Genomic DNA, 19,673 nt, shown 5'->3' with positions numbered 1-19,673 from the left:
AAGACTGGCATGCATGTCTGATCTCCAACTTGGGGGAAAGTAAAATAAAAATGGCAGATGACCTTTCCTGTATGTGTGTGTATATATATATACACATATATATATATGGAAATCTACTTGTTAATAATTGTTAATAATTCCTAATATGAATTTCATGTGCAACTAAAAATATCATTAGTTATAAGTACACTTTTTTTTCCTCTCACTCTCTTCCCTCACATCTCTCCTCCAAATAGTAAATACTAGATAACTATAATTTAATTGCCCTGAAAAAGTATAAAGTCTGGTTCCTCACTCCTAGCTCTATCTGTGAACCTTACTTTAACTTCAGTCTGTTTACTTAATAAAAATATCTGCATGACACCAGCAGGATAGTTCAATAGGTAAAGATGCCTGCTGATGCCCAGCCTGATGCACTAAGTTTGATCCCCAGAACTCACATGGTGTGCATGCACGCACGCATGCACGCATACAAAATAAATAAAAATTTAAATTAAAAGTCTGCCTTTTGGGGCCAGAGAGATGGCTCAGTGGTTCTTTCTTCCAGGAGAGCCAGGTTCTATTCCTAGCATCTACATGGTGGCTCATAGCTGTCTATAATTCCAGTATATTAACCCTTCACATAAACATACATATAGGCAAAACACCAATGTACATATATTTTTATATTTTTTTTAAAAAGTCTGCCTTGCAAGGTTTTGAGATTAAGAAAGAATTCACAAAAAGTGCACTGTAAGAGAAGGGCATGGTGGCACATACCCACAACCTAGTTAGTACTCAGAAAGTTGAGGCTACTCTACAAATGATCCAGAGCACAGTCTCAGATATGGAAGCTGTTTAGTAAATCACAAACTAATCACAAGCTGTTACCATTCTCCTAACCTTTCTCAAGAAATAGTTTGTCCTAAATTCAACAAACTACTAATACTAAAATTCAAAGCAGCATTTAATAACAGTAGTTAAGTACTCCCAATTTGGATTTTACTTTCTCCTAACTCACATTAGTAGATAAAGAGTAAAAGAGAAGGACGCAGCAGTGAAACAACCAGCATGCTGATAACTGACTGCAAGTATTAAGAATGTTCCACTTTCCAAGAGAGCTAAAATCTGAAAGGTGTGAGTTTTGCCCACACCTTTCAAGAATATCTTTCCTACCTTAAACCTAGACCACAAAAAAGTGAGGTAAAGCTGGGTGATGGAGCATGCCTTTGCTTCCAGCGCTCCTGAGACAGAGGCAAGCAGATCTCAGAATTCAAGGCCAGACTGGTCTACAGAAAGAGTTCCAAGACACAGAGAAACTATGTCTTAAAACACTTTGAGTGTCATGTGTCTGTGTCTGTCTGTCTGTCTCTCTCTCTGTGTGTGTGTGTGTGTGTGTGTGTGTGTGTGTGTGTGTGTTGAGGGGGGCATGCTCTGGACAACTCTCAAGCTATCTGGATGAACAAATAGCACCAAAGGTATGCAGAAGCCACAATTTCCTAATGACTTAATCTTCTAAATATATTAAAACAATGTGAAATTTTAAAAGGAAAGACTAGCCTTACTTTCTTACCCTCTTACTCTCTTACCCTCTCTGTCCCTTCTCTCCCCATTCCCCTACAGCCCCCCACTTGTTCCTGGCCAGCCTCTCTTCTTTCCTCTCTCCCTCCCACTGCCCCCACTCCTCTCACTGCCTTTCTCTGTCTCTACTCCCTCAACACCCCTCGCCATGCCCTAAATAAACTCTATTCCATACAGCAAAAAAAAAAAAAAGTTAAGACTAGCAAGCAATCAAGCAAATCTCACACAATACAATATACATATATTTGCAGCATCAACTTTACCTTTTTAAAATAAAAATAACTTCTTTTTCCCTAAATGAACTAGAGATAAATTTTGCAAAGTGATACTTATACCAGGTTTCCATACTGAGCCAGAGGGCTGGAGAAATAAACAACTCAGTGGTTAAGAGCACTTGCTGCTGCTCTCCCAGAGGACCTGGGTTCAATTCCTTGCACCCACATATTGGTCTATAACCCTAGTCAGAGGCCAAGTATGTGGTACACAAACATATATGCAGACAAAATACTTAGAAACATTTCATCATTCTGAAATTGAGGCTAAAAGTTCCTGTGAACTGATCCCATGTAATAAGTTTACTAAGAGAACAGGACAAAAGGAGTAAATACTGATGTCCCCAACCTACCAACACTTGGTTTAACACTTGGTTTATGCCCAGCTTTTCCTTTACCAGACCAGAAAAAAGGTGGGGGAAAGCTTAAAAATCAAGTGGTGGCAAACAATTTGAGTCCATTCTGGTCTAAACAGTGAGTTGTAGGACAATCAAAACCATGTGAGACATGATCCCTACCCCTGTCAGGAAGGAAGGAAGGAAGGAAGGAAGGAAGGAAGGAAGGAAGGAAGGAAGGAAGGAAGGAGGCGGCAAGAGAGCTAACACTATAAAAACTCTAACAGATGCAATTTTGAAACAAAACTATTATTTTACTTGGTAACATTTTCTTTATTCCTAATGTCAGTCAACAATAAAAACATTGTATCTCTTTTTCTTTCATTTAGTGATTTACACATTTTTCTTGTTTATGTCTTATCACAATAAATCCTTTAGTGGGCTAGCAAACTGGCTGAATGAATAAAAGTGCTTGTCCTCTGAAAACCTGAATTTAATCTCTGAGACCCACATGGTAGTTTCTGTTTCCTAACCTATACATGTGTGCCTTGGCAGGAAGGCATCTACAGCATTCACAAATACATGCATGCACAATTAATAAAACGCCTTAAAATAATAAATCCCTTTGTACTGTGATTTTAGCAATGAAATTAAAGATTTTGTCCCATCACTACCAAGAATCGTTATTCTACAAATGGTTTAACAAACCCTACTAAATCTACAATGTGGATATTACTATGCAATAAAATAGAACAGACTACTGATACAAGTGAAAACTGGGTGAGCCACAAGGAAATTCTTCTGCATGGAAGAAATGCCAATCTGTAAGTTCTATACTTTATGATTCTACTTAGTAAATATTCTTTTTCTGTAAGTAAGAGACACATTAGTCATGGTTGCTAGAAAGTGAGAGTAGAGAGGATGGGAAGGGCACAGGTGGTTGTGGTTCTAAAAAGGTTCCTTTGTGTTTACATAGAACTGTCTTACATCTTAACTGTAGGGACAGAACCTATGTGTAATAGCACTGCAGAGAAGTAAACACACAACTACAAGCAAAACTTGGGAAATATGAGTAAAACTGGTAAACACTAACAATATTACAATCAACTATAAGACTTGTAAGATACTAATTTGGAAAAGTAGGTAAAGTATACAAAGAATATTTGCTTTATTTCTCAAACTGTATGTAACATTATGGCTCTCTCAAAAAAGAATAAAAGGGGTTGGGGATTTAGCTCAGTGGTAGAGCGCTTGCCTAGGAAGTGCAAGGCCCTGGGTTCAGTCCCCAGCTCCGAAAAAAAGAAAAGAAAAAAAAAATAATAAGAGAGTGATTTTTAGAGGAGAGAATATATACTACTCAGTGGTAAAGAACAATGTTCAAAGCCCTGGAGTCAATTCCAGCATGAGCATGTACATAGGCACACAGTTGATTCTGCTCAGCATAGTGGCTCACATCTGCCACCCAAGTACTAGAAGGCTGAGGCAGGTGGAATACCAAGAACTGGGGCCAACCTGAACTACAAAGTAGGACCTTGTCTCAAAAGAGAAAAACAAAACAATAAAAGGATGGTCATTAACAGTTGGAAATTTTGAATATTTGGGAAAAAAACTGGGGTGCTTTTTTTTTTTAAGATTTATTTATTATATATAAGTACTCTGTAGCTGTCTTCAGACACATCAGAAGAGGTCATCCGATCTCATTACAGATGGTTATGAGCCACCATGTGGTTGCTGGGATTTGAACTCAGGATCTCTGGAAGAGCAGTCAGTGCTCTTAACTTCTGAGCCGTATCTCCAGCCCAGGGGAAAAAAACTGTTAATCACGTTACACCTATACAAGGCAATGTCTTTACTCCTAAGAGTGAAGCGTAAGTCCACAGCTTTCTTTTGTTTGGGTAAGTATATTTTGGTACTCTTGATTTTGTGGGGCTTTTCCCTAGTCAGTATAAACAGAGAGTTAGGAGCATATCTCTCCTTGTATTTAGCACAGGGTTCAACCTCCAGCATTATAAGGGAGAATAAGAGGGAAAATGGGGGGCAAGGGGACAGGATGGGTAAGTGCTGAAAGGAAACTATGCTATATAGTTCTACCTACACATCACTTAGTTTTAAGATAATTGGGTATAACTCAGATGGATGACCTGCTTCACATGCTAAAGCACAGAAATAATAACAGCAACTGTTCTTTAGCTGGTGAGATGCTCCGTGAATAAAAACACTTGCTGCCAAATCTGTTCCTATTTTTTGTTTTGTTTTGTTTTTTCCCAAGAACAGGGTCTCACTATTTATCTTACTTTCCTGGATCTATTAGAGCCAGCTGGCCTCGAACTCACAAATATTGCCTACCTACGCCTCCAAAGTGTTGGGATTAAAGGAAGACAATAGTAAGCCCAGTTTTTGCTGCCAAATCTGATGACCTGAGTTTAATCTCAGGAACCCCCACATGATGGAAGGAGAGAACCAATTCCTGGAAGTTGCCCTCTGACCTCCCCACACATAAATAAAAAATAAACCATTATAGACCTATGTCACAAGAAGTACATAGTAGTTCCCATCTGTAATCCCAGCACTTGGGATGCTGAGGTGGAATGATTGCCAAGAGTTCCAGTCCAGCCTAGCTATAGAGTTATGTCTCAGAACACTGAAAACAAAAAACTATGCTACAAATCCACTTACACTTCTAAAGGTCTGAAAATAAAACGCCATTAAGTAGTACAGGAAGTAACTGTATAATACGTTTTCAACACAAATTGATTAACCTACAACATAACATGGATATTTCTGTAAAATCAATTACCTCAATATAAATGGTTATTTGGGATTTATTTATGTATTTTATGTATATATTTTATGTATATAAGTGCTGTATTTCCTGATTGTCTTGCACACCAGAAGAGGGCATCAGATTCCATTATAGTTGGTTGTAAGCCACCATGTGATTGCTGGGAACTGAACTCAGGACCTGTGGAAGAACAGCCAGTGACTGCTTTTAACCACTGAGCCATCTTGCCGGCCCATAAATGGCTTAAAAAAAAAAAAAAAACTAGATCTCCTTATTTCTTTATCAAGCAAATGAATTATAACTGCAATCAAAAAGGCTAATAAACACATGCTCCAAAATTCAAGTCAAGTTTGGCAGATACAGTTAATTCTTTCACACACAAAAAAAGTTTGTGTAAAAGAAGCTACCCTCATATTAACAACAACAAAAAGTGCTACAATGTATTAATGTCAGCGCCCATACTGCAGGGAATAGTTTACAATGTAAACAGCTTCAATCCAATACCCATAAAAGTATCACTGCCCGTATTTTTATGCAAACTACAAACATCAACATCAGAAGCAACCGAATGAGTTTGAGATTGCGTCAAGATCCATCTAGGAAGACTCTTATATTATCTCCTGCTAAGTTTTTGCACCGCTGTTTTAAAAACTTCAGAGTAAGGGGGAGGGGGTAGTCTGTACTAAAACTTCCTACCGGACCGCCCCCTAGAAATGAGTTCCACCTCCGAAGAAGGGTGACGGGGTGGGGCCGTTTTGCTCTCAAACTAAGAAATAAATGTTTCTTTTCCCACTCCCCAAAACCGAGGGGCTGCAGGATCAAGTATGCAAGTGACCAGATGGTAATGACAGAGTACCCTTCGCCTCTACGCGGTTCCATCCTCTCCAGTCAAACAGTGACCCCGGCCGGGCGGGGACAGGTGAATCCCAGGTGGAGAGGAAGAGGGAGGGACGGGCCGTGGAGGGAGAAGCGCGTTCAAGCAATGAATGAGTCCTGCCTCAGCCACACCACCTGTTCCTCCCGAGGGTGCCACCCCGACCAGCCAGCAGGATCCCTGTCCCGAGCGGGCCGCGACTCCCGGCCGGTGCGGCCCGCTGCCCCGCTCAAGGCCAGGCTGCTCCTCCCTTCGTTCTAGGAGGGTAAAAGGCAGCCGTGTGGAAGCCGGGGAGTCGGGGCCTAGTCCGGAACCGAGGCCTCCGAAGCCCGCGATACGCGGCGCGCGGACGGAGGTGGGCGCCACCGGGGCGAGACGAAAGAATGCGCTCCGCCAGCCAGCACAACCAAGGTGGGGTCCCCGCGGGGTGGCTCGGTGCCCGCCCGCCCGGGCTCGGGACTGACAGGCCCGGCTACCAGTGAGACGCTCTCCGCCGCCCGTTCTCAGCCTCACACTCACCAAGATCCTCTTGAAGAGCGCGTTCTCCTTGGGCGGGAGGCTCACGGCCGGCATGGTTCCGGCTCCTCCCGCGGCTCCCGCCACCACCCGGCTCGGTCAGTCCGTTTGTCCGCCCGCCGCCACTGCCGTTTCCGAGCTCACTTCAGCCTTGAAACCTCCACTCTGCCGCCACTAGGCCTCCCGTGTCGCCGCACCACCCTGTCCTGACACTCCCTTCCCCTCCTTTTTTTTTTCCTCCTTTTCCCCCTTTCTCACTTAACGCTGCCGCCACCTCCCCCCTCACGGGTCTCCGTCGGCGGTTCACGTGGTAACTGAAAAGACCGACAGAGGCAGCCAAAATGGCGGACTCGGAGGGCTTTCCCACCCGGGTCACACCTTCCAACGCGCAGGCGCGGTGACCCGCTCTCCCCACCCTCGATGCACCGGAGCCTGCCGGGAACGCGGAGGCCGGTCGGGTCTGCGGAGCGGCAGATTATGAGTTGGCTCTGCCGGTCCTGCCAGTGCCGAGTGCCTGGGAAGACCGCCAATGACGCTTTCGCCACCTCCTTTCTAGAAGCAGCCTTTCTGCCCCTTCTCGCCAGACCGGCCTTTCACTCGTTGGGGTACACTCACCTAAATCGTGTCATCATAGTTTGAGCATCAAGTGCCAAAATGAAGATGTTTTAAGAAGAGATGTAGTGGTTCAAGGCCCAAGTGCCTAAATTGTGAACAGAGGCGAGCGAAGGGTAAGATGAGAAAACCTTCGCCTCTGTTAGCATTTGTGAACCGATCTAAAAAAAGGGGGCTTAATCGTCTTGAAAAGCCTGTAAGAGCTTGACCTATGAAATGGGCCCGGCTGGCTAGGATATCAGTGATTTTTGTTGTCTGTTGCTAGAGACATCCAGGAAAGATGTTAGTCACATCCGAAGGGACATATTTATACTGCCAAAGGAGTCGCTGAAGGTTGAGGCATATATTTATTTCATTGCTGAAGTCATATAATGCAGAGTTGAGGAACTAGCTGTGTGCGTCACACAGCTAGATGTAGTGGAGACTCCTGGAGTTGGCTTCTAATTCATGCTTAGGATTCCATTTGTTGAACTGCCTGTTAACAGAAATCTTCAATCCTTAGAAGCCGAACTCCACTGAACAAGTCAGGCCTGACAGTGAAGAAGATCCAGCTATTCCATTACAGTTAACAATAAAACTTTACAGAATGACACGCCAATGAGATTTTACCCTTGATTATCTCCTGCAGGCCTTATAGTAGTTTGTGCTCTTTGTTTTGTTTTGAGACAGGGTTTCCCTAGCTGTCCTGGAACTCACTCTCAAACTCACAAACGGAGAGCAAGCTTACAGCAGGCAAATCTTGGGGTATCCTTGAACACTAATCTCTCTAAAGATTAGGAAAATTAAGTTGGTGAGGTGGTTCAGTGGATAAAGGAACTTTGCAAGCCTGACTACCTGAGTTTGATCTCACAGAAAGATAGAAAAAGAGAAAAGGCTCCAAAAAGTTGTTCTCTAACCTCCATGTTGGCACATATAAGTAAGAAATGCAATTATAGGGCTGGAGAGATCGTTCATAGAGTAAGCACACTGTTGCTCTTGCAGAGAACCTAGGTTGGGTTCCCAGCACCTCCTAGGAGACTGGGTGTGCACAGGGTAGTCATGCAGACAAAAGGGCTCATACATATAAAATAAATAAACCTAAAAGAAAACTCATCACATACAAAGACACAAACAAATAAATAAATAGCTTTTCTGCAAGTGTATACTGTTGAAGATCTAACCTGGTGCTTTATTCATGCCAGATAAGCACTTCTACCATTAAGATAGCTATACCCACAGCACTAAATACAACTTTTGTTTTTTCAAATTGTACAAATAATTTTTAATTGTAATTTTATTGGCATGTTAATTGTACACAATAATGATGTTCATTATTTATATACATGTACATAATATATTTCAATCATAATCACACATTCATACCCCTACCATCTTGTCTCCCACTACAATTTTTTTGAAGATTTATTTATTTTGTGTATAAGAGTATGCTATAGCTGTCTTCAGACACACCAGAAGAGAACATGGGATCCCATTTCAGATGGTTGTGAACCACTATGTGGTTGCTGGAAATTGAACTCAGGACCTCTGGAAGAGTAGTCAGTACTCTTAACCACTGAGCCATCTCTCCAGCCCCCGCCCTACCCCCACTACTTTTAATCCCCCTCCTACTAAGAGGTAATTTGGTTGGTTGACTGGTGTTTCTAAGTAGCCCAGGCTTACCTTGACTCCTCCTCCTCTGCTTTCCAGATGCTGAGATTACATAGTTACCCATCCAAGTCTAAGCAGCAGAGGTTCAGAGGTTTGGGTGGGCAGTGTGTGTGTGTGTGTGTGTGTGTGTGTGTGTGTGTGTGTGTGTCTGTGTCTGTGTCTGTGTGTGTGTGTGTGATTGTGTGCATGTGTACTGGTGCCCATAGAGATCAGAAGAGTATTAGATCTTGGAGCTGGAATTCCAGGCGGTTGTAAGCCACCCAGCATGGGTGCTGGGAAAGGAACAGAGGTCTCCTGGAACAGAAGCAAGTGCTCTCAACTGCCCAGCCATCTCTCTTGACCCAGACATCAGTTTTTAAGGTTCAGTGAACACTGGTCTGATTACAACATTGATCTGATTCATTTCTGAGTTAAAATGCACCTGTAAAAATAATAGTCTGGGGGTTGGGGATTTAGCTCAGTGGTAGAGCGCTTGCCTAGCAAACGCAAGGCCCTGGGTTCGGTCCCCAGCTCCGAAAAAAAAGAAAAAGAAAAAGAAAAAAAAAATAGTCTGACCACACAGCTAGTGACATGATAGCCTGAACTCAACAATAAAACACCTACTATGCTCACTACAATACAACAAATAGAAATTGAATGTGAGCTATGCTTTTGTGTGCTCTTTGTGCTTCCAGGAAGTGACAGCCAAGACTGTAAGGCACTGCAGCTGTTGGTGACCTTACATCCTTCCCTATCGCCTTGGTTGAAGGGCTTCCTCCAGCTGGGCGTGGCGGTGCACATGTGTAATCCCAGAGCTGGGGAAGCTAGGGCAGAAGGACCTGAGGAATGAAGTAAGTCCAGCACTCGGGAAGATTGCCTTGAATGGGGAGACCAGGGGCCAGTCTGTCCTTGTGTTTTACAGAAAAGCATCAGGAAAGAAGCCTGTCACCTAGGCTTAACAAAAGAACAGTGAGAGCTGGAGGGATGGCTCAGTGGTTAAGAGCACTGACTGCTCTTCCACAGGTTCTGAGTTCAAACCCCACAGCCATCTGTAATGAGATCTGACGCCCTCTTCTGGTGTGTCAGAAGACAGCTACAGTGTATTCATATATAATAAATCTTTAAAAAAAAAAAGAGCAGTCACATTTTGGGATAGCTTCTGCTTTTTGTTTGTTTAATAAAACCTTGCACATACAAGAAGCCATTCTTCAGGTCCTGGGTTCAGTCTATGGACTTCTTATTATATTCTGTTTCCTCCTCATTCCAACCCTTGCTCTTCTACCTCACTCATGTTTCTTCATGGAAAAAACTCCAGCACTAAACCTTGTTTTCTAGCTGCTATCTCAAACCTCCCCTTACCTGGGTCACAAATAAGGTTTCCAGCATTTAAATTCAGGACATGGTTTAAGTAAAGGTTAAGAAAGACGTCTACCAAACTATATAATAGCTATTAGCTGGATTCTTTTCAAGATGGGAGTTTCAGCTGCTTCTTCCAACTGGAGGGGCCCAGCAAGCTCCAACATGTGAGACTCATACTTCATGGCTTCCCCAAAATGTACACTAATAAAAGAAAACGGGGACGAAAGTCCTGAAAAGGAACAGACTGGACTCTCCCAGCATAGATCCTGAAGTTAGTGATGTGCTTACTGGCTCTGTGCATGCCGACGAGCCCTGGCTTCTGTTTCAACTTGTCGAAGACTAGCAAAAGCTGTGTCAGGACAAGCTCTGGCGAGATGGTGAAGAAAGCATTTACAACTGCCAGGTTGCTGAGTGGACAAGAAGCCAGTGAGCTGGGAGAGCCAACAACTGATTCAGCGCATTAGCAAGCTGGTCTGCCTACTCAAGCATTAGTCCAGCAAGCTCAAACTAGGTGACAGACCAAAGTAACTCACAGTTTAGTAACATGTTTAGCCATCGTTGGAGTCTTAAGATGAGCCACAAAGCACGATATAATTATTTTGCCTTCTACCAATAATTTGTCTTCTTTTCCCCTGCTTTTTTTAGATGCACTTATTGTGTGTGTGTGTGTGTGTGTGTGTGTGTGTGTGTGTGTGTGTGTATACCTGTGTGCACATGTTTGCTTGTCAAAGCACCCATGTGGAGATCAGAAAAAAACAGAAGTCTGATCTCTTCTCCCACTATGTGGGACATGGCAATTGAACACAAGCCATCAGGCTTGACAGTAAGTGCCTTTACTCTGAGTTACCTTTTGGGTCATGCCTTTTTTCTTTTATAAAATGGGGTTTTAAACTAGCCCAGGCTGACCTGGGACTCACTATATTTGAAGCTCAAGCTACTTTTCAAAACTGAGAGGGGTTGGGGATTTAGCTCAGCGGTAGAGCGCTTGCCTAGCGAGCGCAAGGCCCTGGGTTCGGTCCCCAGCTCTGAAAAAAAAAAAAAAAAAGCTGAGGCACTCCTGCCTCAGCTACCCAAGAGCTCAGATGAGATATGATTTACCACATTCAGCTAAAGACTTTTCGTTTTAATAAAAAAGATGTAAGGAGCTGGAGAGATGGCTCAACAGTTAAGAGCACTGGCTGCTCTTCCAGAGGTCCTGAGTTCAATTCCCAGCACCCACATGGTGGCTCACAACCATCTATCATGTATCTGATGTCCTCTGATGGAGTGCAGGTATACGTTCAGATAGGCCATTCATACATAAAATAAGCAAATAGGCTTTAAAAAAATCTTAAAGTAATATTGCTAAAAATACACAGAAAACTTCTAACACCTATTTTGCTATTACAGTGGACCTAAACAGCTTTAGGTTTTAGCAAATCACTTTTCTGGGCAAGATTGCATCGTCTGTAGGCTAGAGAGATGGCTCAACTGTTCAGAACCCATATTTCCCTAACAGAGAGCTAAGCTCAGTTCCCAGCACCCAATTCAGTTGTTTCACAGCCAGCTGTAAGTCCAGATCCAGAGAAAACAACACCCACTTATGCTTCTCAAAGGAGCTTCATTCTTAGACCCTCACCACTACCATATACACATAAGACTAAAAATAAGATCTTTAAAAAGTAAAAAGAATGTCATGTTACCTGTACTTTTTTTTTAAATGGTCTTTGGACAGTAGATGGTATTAAGAATACAAAGAAACGGGGTTGGGGATTTAGCTCAGTGGTAGAGCGCTTGCCTAGCAAGCACAAGGCCCTGGGTTCGGTCCCCAGCTCTGAAAAAAAGAAAAGAAAAAAAAAAAAAAGAATACAAAGAAACAGAATCTCGATCAATTATGCAACATAAAAACCAGCTGATCCGGGCTGGAGAGATGGCTCAGCAGCTAAGAGCACTGACTGTTCTTCCAGAGATTCTGAGTTCAACTCCCAGCAACCACAACCATCTGTAGTGGGATCCGTTGTCCTCTATTGGTGTGTCTGAAGACAGCTACAGTGTACTCACATACATAAATAAATCTTTAAAAAGCACAACAAAAAACCTTGCTGGTCATGAACTGGAGAGATAGCTCAGCAATTAAGAGTGTGTGTTGTGGGGTTGGGGATTTAGCTCAGTGGTAGAGCATTTGCCTAGCAAGCTAGCAAGCGCAAGGCCCTGGGTTCAGTCCCCAGCTCCAAAAAAAAAGAAAAAAAGAGTGTGTGTTGTTCTTGCAGAGGACCAGGGTTGTTTCCTACCACCCAGGTCACATTGGACAACTCACACGGGGATCCAGGACCCTCCCTCTTCTGGCCTCCATGGACACTTGAGGACACTGATGCACTTGACAATCAGACACAAACACAGACATAAAAATAAATAAAAATGTTTAAACCAGCTGAACAACCAGAGTGAACAACACCACTGACCTTCCCACACCTGCACACATGCACAAACAGCTTTTTTTTTTTTTTTTTTTAGAACAGTGACTCGAGCTGGAGAGATTGGCTTAACCACTTGGCTCAGTGGTTAAGAGCACTGGTTGCTCTTCCAGAGGACCCAGGTTCAATTACACATGGTAGTTACAACTGTCTGTAACTCCTGTTCCAGGGGATCTGACACTCTCACACAGAGATTTGTACAGTCAAAACAGCAATGTACATAAAATAATAAATTATTTAAAAAGAGAAGTGTCTTGAATAGGCAAACAGAGTATTTAGTACTACTAGATAACACCTAAACTTCCCAACTGCCCTACAGGGTAAGTTTTATGTTACAGGTATATAACTATAGTAGAAAGTAAGTAATAACTAAAAAAATATATTGTTGAAATGCAGTAGACACAAATTACACACAGACATGACAGTTTGGATCTTGTTCTACATAGGCTCATGGCATTATAGCCAATCCCACCTTGTTAGGTGAGATAACAGGGCCACTAGAACTAGAGTTCTGAGGGCTGCACCCTGGATGACCCTGCCATCTGTACCAGTCAGATCACTTTCATGTAACATCTGTAAGAAGTTTATCAGGGCCTTGTGGTATAAGTTTATAATCCCAGCTCCTCATGAGGCTGAAGTAGGAGGATCAAGTTCATGGGTACCTTAGTGAAACTCTTTCTCACAAAGTAAAAAAATCTATGCGGGTCTATAAAGTAAAAAAAAAAAAAAAAGTCTATGTGGGGCTATGTAGCTCAGTGGTAAGGCACTTAACTAGGATGTAGGATTCCTCCCCGGTGAATAACAGAACCTATCTCACAGGACTGAGAGGAATCTATGTGGTCTTGAGTATAAGTGGATTTTAGGAACTGTTAAGAGGCTTTGCAAATACAAAGTTCCCTTAGTCGACAAGTTTGTCTTTGGGCACACCTCTTTTCTTTTTTTTTTTTTTTTTTTTTGGTTCTTTTTTTCGGAGCTGGGGACCGAACCCAGGGCCTTGCGCTTCCTAGGTAAGCGCTCTACCACTGAGCTAAATCCCCAGCCCCTGGGCACACCTCTTAATTGTTGCTAATAATCACACTAGTTTTTGACTGACAGACGAACACTGGAGTAAACCTGACAAGCATCCTGGGGATAGACAAACTGCTTTCCCAGCCCAAGCCCCAGTAGAGCCCCAGCCCCAGCCCCAGCCCTCTTTGCACCTTGTGTTTTATGCACAGACTCCTGAGTGAACCTTGTCCTGTAGCTACGACTCTGGCCCACCTGCGAGTCCCATTTCTGCTGCCAGGGGGCGCTGCGCTCTGCGGTACCTGCCGGAGATGCGCGCGCAGGAGGAAGGCGGTGCCCGCTCGGCAAAACGAGCAAAGCGAGAAGAGGAGGAGCCTGAAGCGCAACATGGCGCCGCCCGTAGTACTGCGCTCGTTTTCGCGGCTGCTGGCCCCCGCCAGGCTGCCGAGCTGCTGTGAGTGTCTTTTCAGGCCCATTCGGCCTTTAGCCTATCCTCACCCAGCATGAGCCACACTGGAATCTCTGTAGTAGGAGGAGGTCGCGGTCCAGGCCGTCCTGCAGTGACCTTCACCGTCCGCGAGCCGGGTTCTCCACTCCTCATCAGCCGTCAGTCAGCTTTCCTCCAAACTAACCCCTGACCTCTACGAATGAATTTTGGGTCTTTTGTCCCAGGCTCTTAATTGCCTCGGAGACAACAAACAGGGAGATCCTTCCGGGGCTGCCTCCCAACCTCCCACTCTAGAGCCTTTGAGGGCCGACGAGACTTTAACCTAAGCTTTGAAGACGCCATGAGCCCCAAGGACGACCTTCTGTCTCTGCTGGTGTCCCCGAACGAATGACCTCGGTTCTCTGAACTATGTTCCCTTGACTATTTAAATTGGGGCTGGACAGATAGAGGATAAATGACAGGAAAGCCTGGTGAAGCTCCCCTGGATTCCCTGTCCTGCAGGAAGTGGAGACAAGCAATCAGGAATTCAAGGCCAGCTCGGGCTACAAGAACCCCTATCTCAAAAGAAAATTTAATTACGAACATGTTAGGTTTCCCCCCGCCTCCCTTTGTCACATATTCTCTCTCTTTTTTCAGCTTCAACACGGTCAAAGTTCTATGTCCGGGAGCCAGTCAATGCCAAACCTAACTGGGTGAAAGTTGGGCTGACCTTGGGCACCTCGATTTTCATGTGGATTTATGTGAGTATGGTACTCATCGGATCCCCTGGAGCTGAAGTTACAGACATTTATGAGCTACCTCTTGTTGGTCCTGGGAACCAAACTTGGGTCCTTTTTAAACAGTACATGCTCTTAACTGCCAAGCCATCTCTGCAGCTCCAAGTTAATATACATTCTTGAACGCCCCCCCCCCCACGCCCCACGGAAGGCTTTACTGCTGCTGAGAGCAATAAGGATGAATATTATCATTGCATTAGTCATTGTTCCCGTTCCTAGTCTGCCAGACTGTGGTTCTAAGGTAGTAGGTGCCCTCTGACTTTAACATACATAGAGGTGAGGGATGGGGTTGGTCATTTACTTGCAGTGTCGGGCTTCTGAGATTGGAAGTACAGCATACTGTACACACACATACACACAGGTGCACAAAAGTATAGCATACACTTGTCAGCCAGCCTGGGACACACTCAACAGCTAAAGTGTCATGTTTTATAATTCTTCTGTCATCATATGATTTCCACTGTATCATTCTCAAATTGAACGTCAGGTTGTGGTCAACAAATTATTCCACGAATAATTTTTGAATTTGAATTTCTTGGCTTTTTAGTTGTTCTAACCTACCCAGCTTCTCTTATGAAACATAAGGGTCTTGTCTTGGTTTCTTCCTCTTCAAGCTGCCAGGAAACTTACGGTTCTGGTTTTAACCATTAACTTGTAGCTCATCCACCAACACAACGAAGATGTTTTGGAGTATAAAAGAAGAAATGGACTGGAATAAACTTTGGAGATACTACAGTAAGTATATTTATAGAGTACATAGATTATGGGAAATAATTTATCTATTTGTTTGTGACCGAGACAGGGTCTCACCCCAAGGTTAGTGGTGCATGCCTCTTTTAGTCCCAGCACTAGAGGGGCAGAGGGAGGCACATCTCTGTGAGGCCATCCTGGTCTAAGAAGTGAGTTCTAGGACAACCAGGACTGAGTAGAGAGACCCATCTCAAAAGAGAGACTGAGGGGTTGGGAATTTAGCTCAGTGGTAGAGTGCTTGCCTAGCGAGCGCAAGGCCCTGGGTTCGGTCCCCAGCAACAAAAAAAAGAAGAAAAAAAGAAGAGAGAGAGAAAGACTGAGTCTCACTGCATAGCCTTGACCTATGGACTAGGATCCACCTGCCCCTGCTCTGCTGCCTAAGTGCTTGGATTTAAGGAGCATGCCTGCAGGTGATACCAGTACTGGGTGAGGTCGTACAGACCTCTAAGGCCAGTACCACAGAAACTGTGGCAAGGAGATGATGAGCCTGAGGCTAGCCTGCTCTGCACATCAAGACCCAGTCCCAAACAAAGAATGAAGGAAAAAACAACAAGCGAAAACCACATTAAGTCATATCTCCTTTACTGGTCCTTTAGGCATTGTGTTCGTAGTGCTCGGAGCAAGGCGACATAATTTGTGAGTGTTCCCTACTGTGTTTGCCTTGTCTTATACTTGCATATGAACTCTGTAAAAGCAGGACTCTTGTCTACTGTGTTAATGATCATGTTCTCAAACTGTACTGGGTACCCAGCCATCCTGGGAGCTTAATATTTGTAGAACAAATGAATGTATAAAGGCCTGGCCATTTTGCTAGGATTGTCACTACAGCTAGCATCCAATTGAGTAGTTCAGGTAAAACCCAATATGAATGAGATAACATATTTTCCACGGTCTGTGATTTAAGAGAGAAGATTTGTGAGTATGTGTGTGCACTCACGTGTCATAACATACATATATTACATAAGCATGTAATATATATGCTTTATTCCTGAAAATTATTTGAAAGATATTCTTTACCCTGGATAAAGTGAAATCCCTCATTTAAAAAAAACAAAAACAAAAACAAAACATAGCTTCTAGACTGAGGAGTTAGCTCAGTGGTTAAAGCAACTGCCATACAAGCATAAGGACCAGAGCTCAGATGTTTGGAACCCATGTGAATGCTGGGTTGGCATGGTGACCATTTGTAACTCCAAAACTCTGAAAGTGAACCAAGGGTTCCCAGAATAAGGTGGCTAACTAAATCAGCCACTGGTGACCTCTGGGGCCAATCAAGAAACCGTGCCTCGATGAATAAGGTGGAAAGCCATTGCAGAGATCCCCAGCATCAGCCTTGGGCCTCACATGATTGTTGCACACACATACCACAGACATGTGCAGACATGTAGACATGCACATACACCACACAAAATAATTCCGTTTCCATGGGTTAAGTTGATAAAATAGCTTATATCTGCTAGATAATAAACATAGTAACCACAAAACACATTTTCTTTATTTAAGAACTCTGAAATTTGGGCTAGAGAGCTGGCTCAGTGGTTAAGAGCACTGACTGCTCTTCCAGAGGTCCTGAGTTCAAATCCCAGCAACCACATGTTGGCTCACAATCCTCTGTATGAGATATAATGCCCCCTTCTGGTGTGTCTGAAGACAGCTACAGTATACTTGCTTATATATGATAAATAAATCTTTAAAAAAAAAATCTGAAATTTACATTTTAGCATTTATTGTCCATATCTTTTGCTTCTTTTTCTGTTAATAGCACTTTGTCCATTTCAGTATTTTTGCTTTGAATTTAAAATGAAGTACTGATATTATTTAATAGATATATTTTCTTGTGCTCTAAGATGCATTATTCAGAGATGTCCAGATTTAGCATTATCTGAGTTGATTGGTTTATCACCCCCACCTTCCTTGCAGGTCTGCTTCCTGTGATGATCTTTGTCATTCCTCTGATCTATCCAGAGTTGTGGATATGAGAAAAAATTTACATGTGAATATGTCCTAGTCAAGTCAACGTGTATATTTTGCATTGTTAAAGAAATAAAAAAGGGGTTGGGGATTTAGCTCAGTGGTAGAGCGCTTGCCTAGCAAGCGCAAGGCCCTGGGTTTGGTCCCCAGCTCCGAAAAAAAGGAAAAAAAAGAAAAAAAAAGAAAGAAATAAAAATACTTGTGCTCTTCATGTGTAGAGATGGAATCACTGGACACTTCTGATGGACTCTTTTTAACTTTTAAGTATCTATTTTTACGTGTGAGTGCTTGCATATAAGTATGTGTACCATGCACACTTGGTGTTTGTAGAAGCCCTAAGGCGAGAGCTGGAGCCATGGCTGGTTGACAGGGGTCTTGGGAATCACCTTTGGTCGTCTACAGAAGCAGCCAGTGCTCCTAACTACTCAGCCCCTCTTGTCATCTTTTTTCTTTTATGTTTTGCTGTGGGGTCTCACTCCAGATCTCTGGCAGTATAGTCCACTGCATGCTGGCCTTGAACAGACAAATTCTCCTGCCTCTGCCTCCTGGGTATGCCACTATGTTTTCTCTTGTTTTTTATCAAAACACTTAGACCCCCAAGAGACAGACCACTTTACTATTCAAAATACAGAAGTACTATTTTGTTGATGAAAAGGAGATGAGTTGGACAGTACAGATGAGCCCTGTATCAGTCTCCACTTTAATTTGAATGGTTTTTATTGAAGAGACTGACTGTTTTAACACATGTGTGTGTTCACCCACATGTTTGCATGCACACCATACTTGCAGTCTTGGTGCCCTTGAAGGTCAGAAGAGGACATGGAGTTGTGAGCCTCTGTAGATGCTGTGAACTGAACTCCAGTCTTCTGCAAGAGCAGCCAGTGATCCTAACTGCAGAGCATCCTATCCAGCCCCATAGTGACTTCCTGCTCACTTGTGTGGCCACATGAAGCTTTTCCATTGGCTTCAATCAAGATACAGAAACTAGAGTGTTTTAAAGAGGGGATTGGGCTGGTAAGATGGCTCAGTGGGGAAAGCAAGTGCTCACCTGGCAACCTGAGTAGGATCTATGGACTCCTCAGAAAGAGAGAAGAAAGTTCACTTGATAGGGTGACACTAACTGCTCTTCCAGAGGTCATGAGTTCAATTCCCAGCAACCACATGTTGTCTCACAACCATCTGTAATGGAATCTGATGCCCTCTTCTGGCATGTCCAAACATTAAAAAAAAACAAAAAAAAACAACAAAAAAAAAGATTGTCCCCTGACAACAACAGGCATAGTAACAAACTAAAAGTGGGGGTACTCAAATAAATCTTTTTTTTTTAAAAAAAGCTGAAAACCTAGTACATAATTCTTGAAACCCTAGGTTTAATCACATGTATGAAAATTGTAGAAAGGTTAGAGAGTAGAGGCACTTTAAAATGATTATCTGAGCCTCCTTTGGGCAGTGTCTTTGAATGTCATTCTGGACATAAATTCAAAATTACAGTATTTTAGAATAGTTATACAAATGCTATGAAAAGTCAAACATAATACTAACTTTCCTTATGTCAGCTTGGATTCCTGATAGAGTGGGTGGTAAAACTTGAGATTCTGGGGCTGGAGAGATGGCTCAGCGGTTAAGAGCACCCGACTGCTCTTCCAGAGGTTATGAGTTCAATTCCCAGCAACCACATGGTGGCTCACAACCATCTGTAAAGAGTTCCAATGCCCTCTTCTGGTGTATCTGAAGACAGCTACAGTGTACTTATAAATAATAAATAAATAAATCTTAAAAAAAAAAAAAAAACTTGAGATTCTAGACCAGTCTCATGCAAATGCAGTAACTAGAGAAAGATCTGTGGTAGGGAGAAAGACAGCCTGTTAGGGTCCAAGAATTGCCAAAGAATGATACCCAGACTCAAATTTTATGCAAAAGTGAAATGTTTATTTAGCTGAATTTCCTACATGCAGGGGTCTCCCCATTTAGGATCCCTGGTGGATTTGGAGGCCCAGATTTTACTGTCAGTTAGGAAAATTCTGTTAGGGGTTGGTTCTAATGTTTTGATTTAATGGGGAATCTTTGTGTCCAAACCCTGAAGGTCCTTGTCCCCAATTGGTTTTTAATTGATCAATAAAGATGCCAGCAGCCATTGGCTGGGCAAAGGGAGACAAGGGTGGGATCTTTACATTTGTGTGGGCTGGGAACTGGGAAAGGAGACAGGATTGCCCTGAAGCGGTGGGGGACTGGATGGACAGGGATCTGCAGGAGATAAAGCCAACCGGCCATGTAAGGATTCAGGCAAGAGGCCACTAGCCATTTCCCCCGTGGGCCTGGGGTAGCAGGGGAAGG

General features: G+C 43.3%; 2 protein-coding genes and 1 long non-coding RNA gene across 5 annotated transcripts in view; 2 read left to right on the top strand and 1 right to left on the bottom strand.

The window, feature by feature from the left end:
* Positions 1-6,626, bottom strand: part of Naa15 (N(alpha)-acetyltransferase 15, NatA auxiliary subunit) — a 62,736-nt gene extending 56,110 nt beyond the window's left edge. Inside the window, exon 1 of the mRNA NM_001107674.1 lies at positions 6,343-6,626. Within this exon, the coding sequence (NP_001101144.1) occupies positions 6,343-6,396 (54 nt within the window). The 5' untranslated portion in view covers positions 6,397-6,626. The remainder of the gene's footprint in view (positions 1-6,342) is intronic.
* A 303-nt stretch (positions 6,627-6,929) lies between these two features.
* LOC134485908 (uncharacterized) lies at positions 6,930-10,549 on the top strand. Its single transcript, XR_010064271.1, has 2 exons — positions 6,930-7,067; positions 9,273-10,549. It is a non-coding gene; the product is annotated as an uncharacterized LOC134485908 (long non-coding RNA).
* A 3,140-nt stretch (positions 10,550-13,689) lies between these two features.
* Ndufc1 (NADH:ubiquinone oxidoreductase subunit C1) lies at positions 13,690-17,565 on the top strand. 3 transcript variants are annotated; one of them, XR_351688.4, is made up of 5 exons: positions 13,690-13,848; positions 14,479-14,582; positions 15,277-15,353; positions 15,965-16,004; positions 17,289-17,550. XR_351688.4 is itself a non-coding variant. In XM_063282586.1 (4 exons), the coding sequence occupies exons 1-3, from the start codon at positions 13,782-13,784 to the stop codon at positions 15,334-15,336; spliced, it is 231 nt and encodes a 76-aa protein (XP_063138656.1). In that variant the 5' UTR covers positions 13,690-13,781; the 3' UTR covers positions 15,337-15,353; positions 15,965-17,550. The 3 variants fall into 3 exon arrangements, 2 of the variants coding, with proteins under 2 accessions (XP_063138656.1, NP_001386532.1); XM_063282586.1 differs by having other exon boundaries at positions 15,965-17,550; NM_001399603.1 differs by lacking the exon at positions 15,965-16,004 and having other exon boundaries at positions 13,774-13,848; positions 17,289-17,565.
* The last annotated feature ends 2,108 nt before the right edge of the window (positions 17,566-19,673 follow it).

The sequence above is a fragment of the Rattus norvegicus genome, chromosome 2, assembly GCF_036323735.1.
Source record: "Rattus norvegicus strain BN/NHsdMcwi chromosome 2, GRCr8, whole genome shotgun sequence".
NCBI classification, from domain to species: domain Eukaryota; kingdom Metazoa; phylum Chordata; class Mammalia; order Rodentia; family Muridae; genus Rattus; species Rattus norvegicus.
The sequence above is the reverse complement of the archived record's forward strand: the minus strand, read 5'-3'. Positions and strand labels throughout refer to the sequence as shown.

Coding starts and splice junctions, on each gene's coding strand:
- Ndufc1 (NM_001399603.1), top strand. CDS start 13,782: ATGGCGCCGCCCGTAGTACTGCGCTCGTTTTCGCGGCTGCTGGCCCCC. Junction 13,849..14,478: donor CGCCAGGCTGCCGAGCTGCT/GTGAGTGTCTTT, acceptor CTCTTTTTTCAG/CTTCAACACGGTCAAAGTTC. Junction 14,583..15,276: donor CGATTTTCATGTGGATTTAT/GTGAGTATGGTA, acceptor ATTAACTTGTAG/CTCATCCACCAACACAACGA.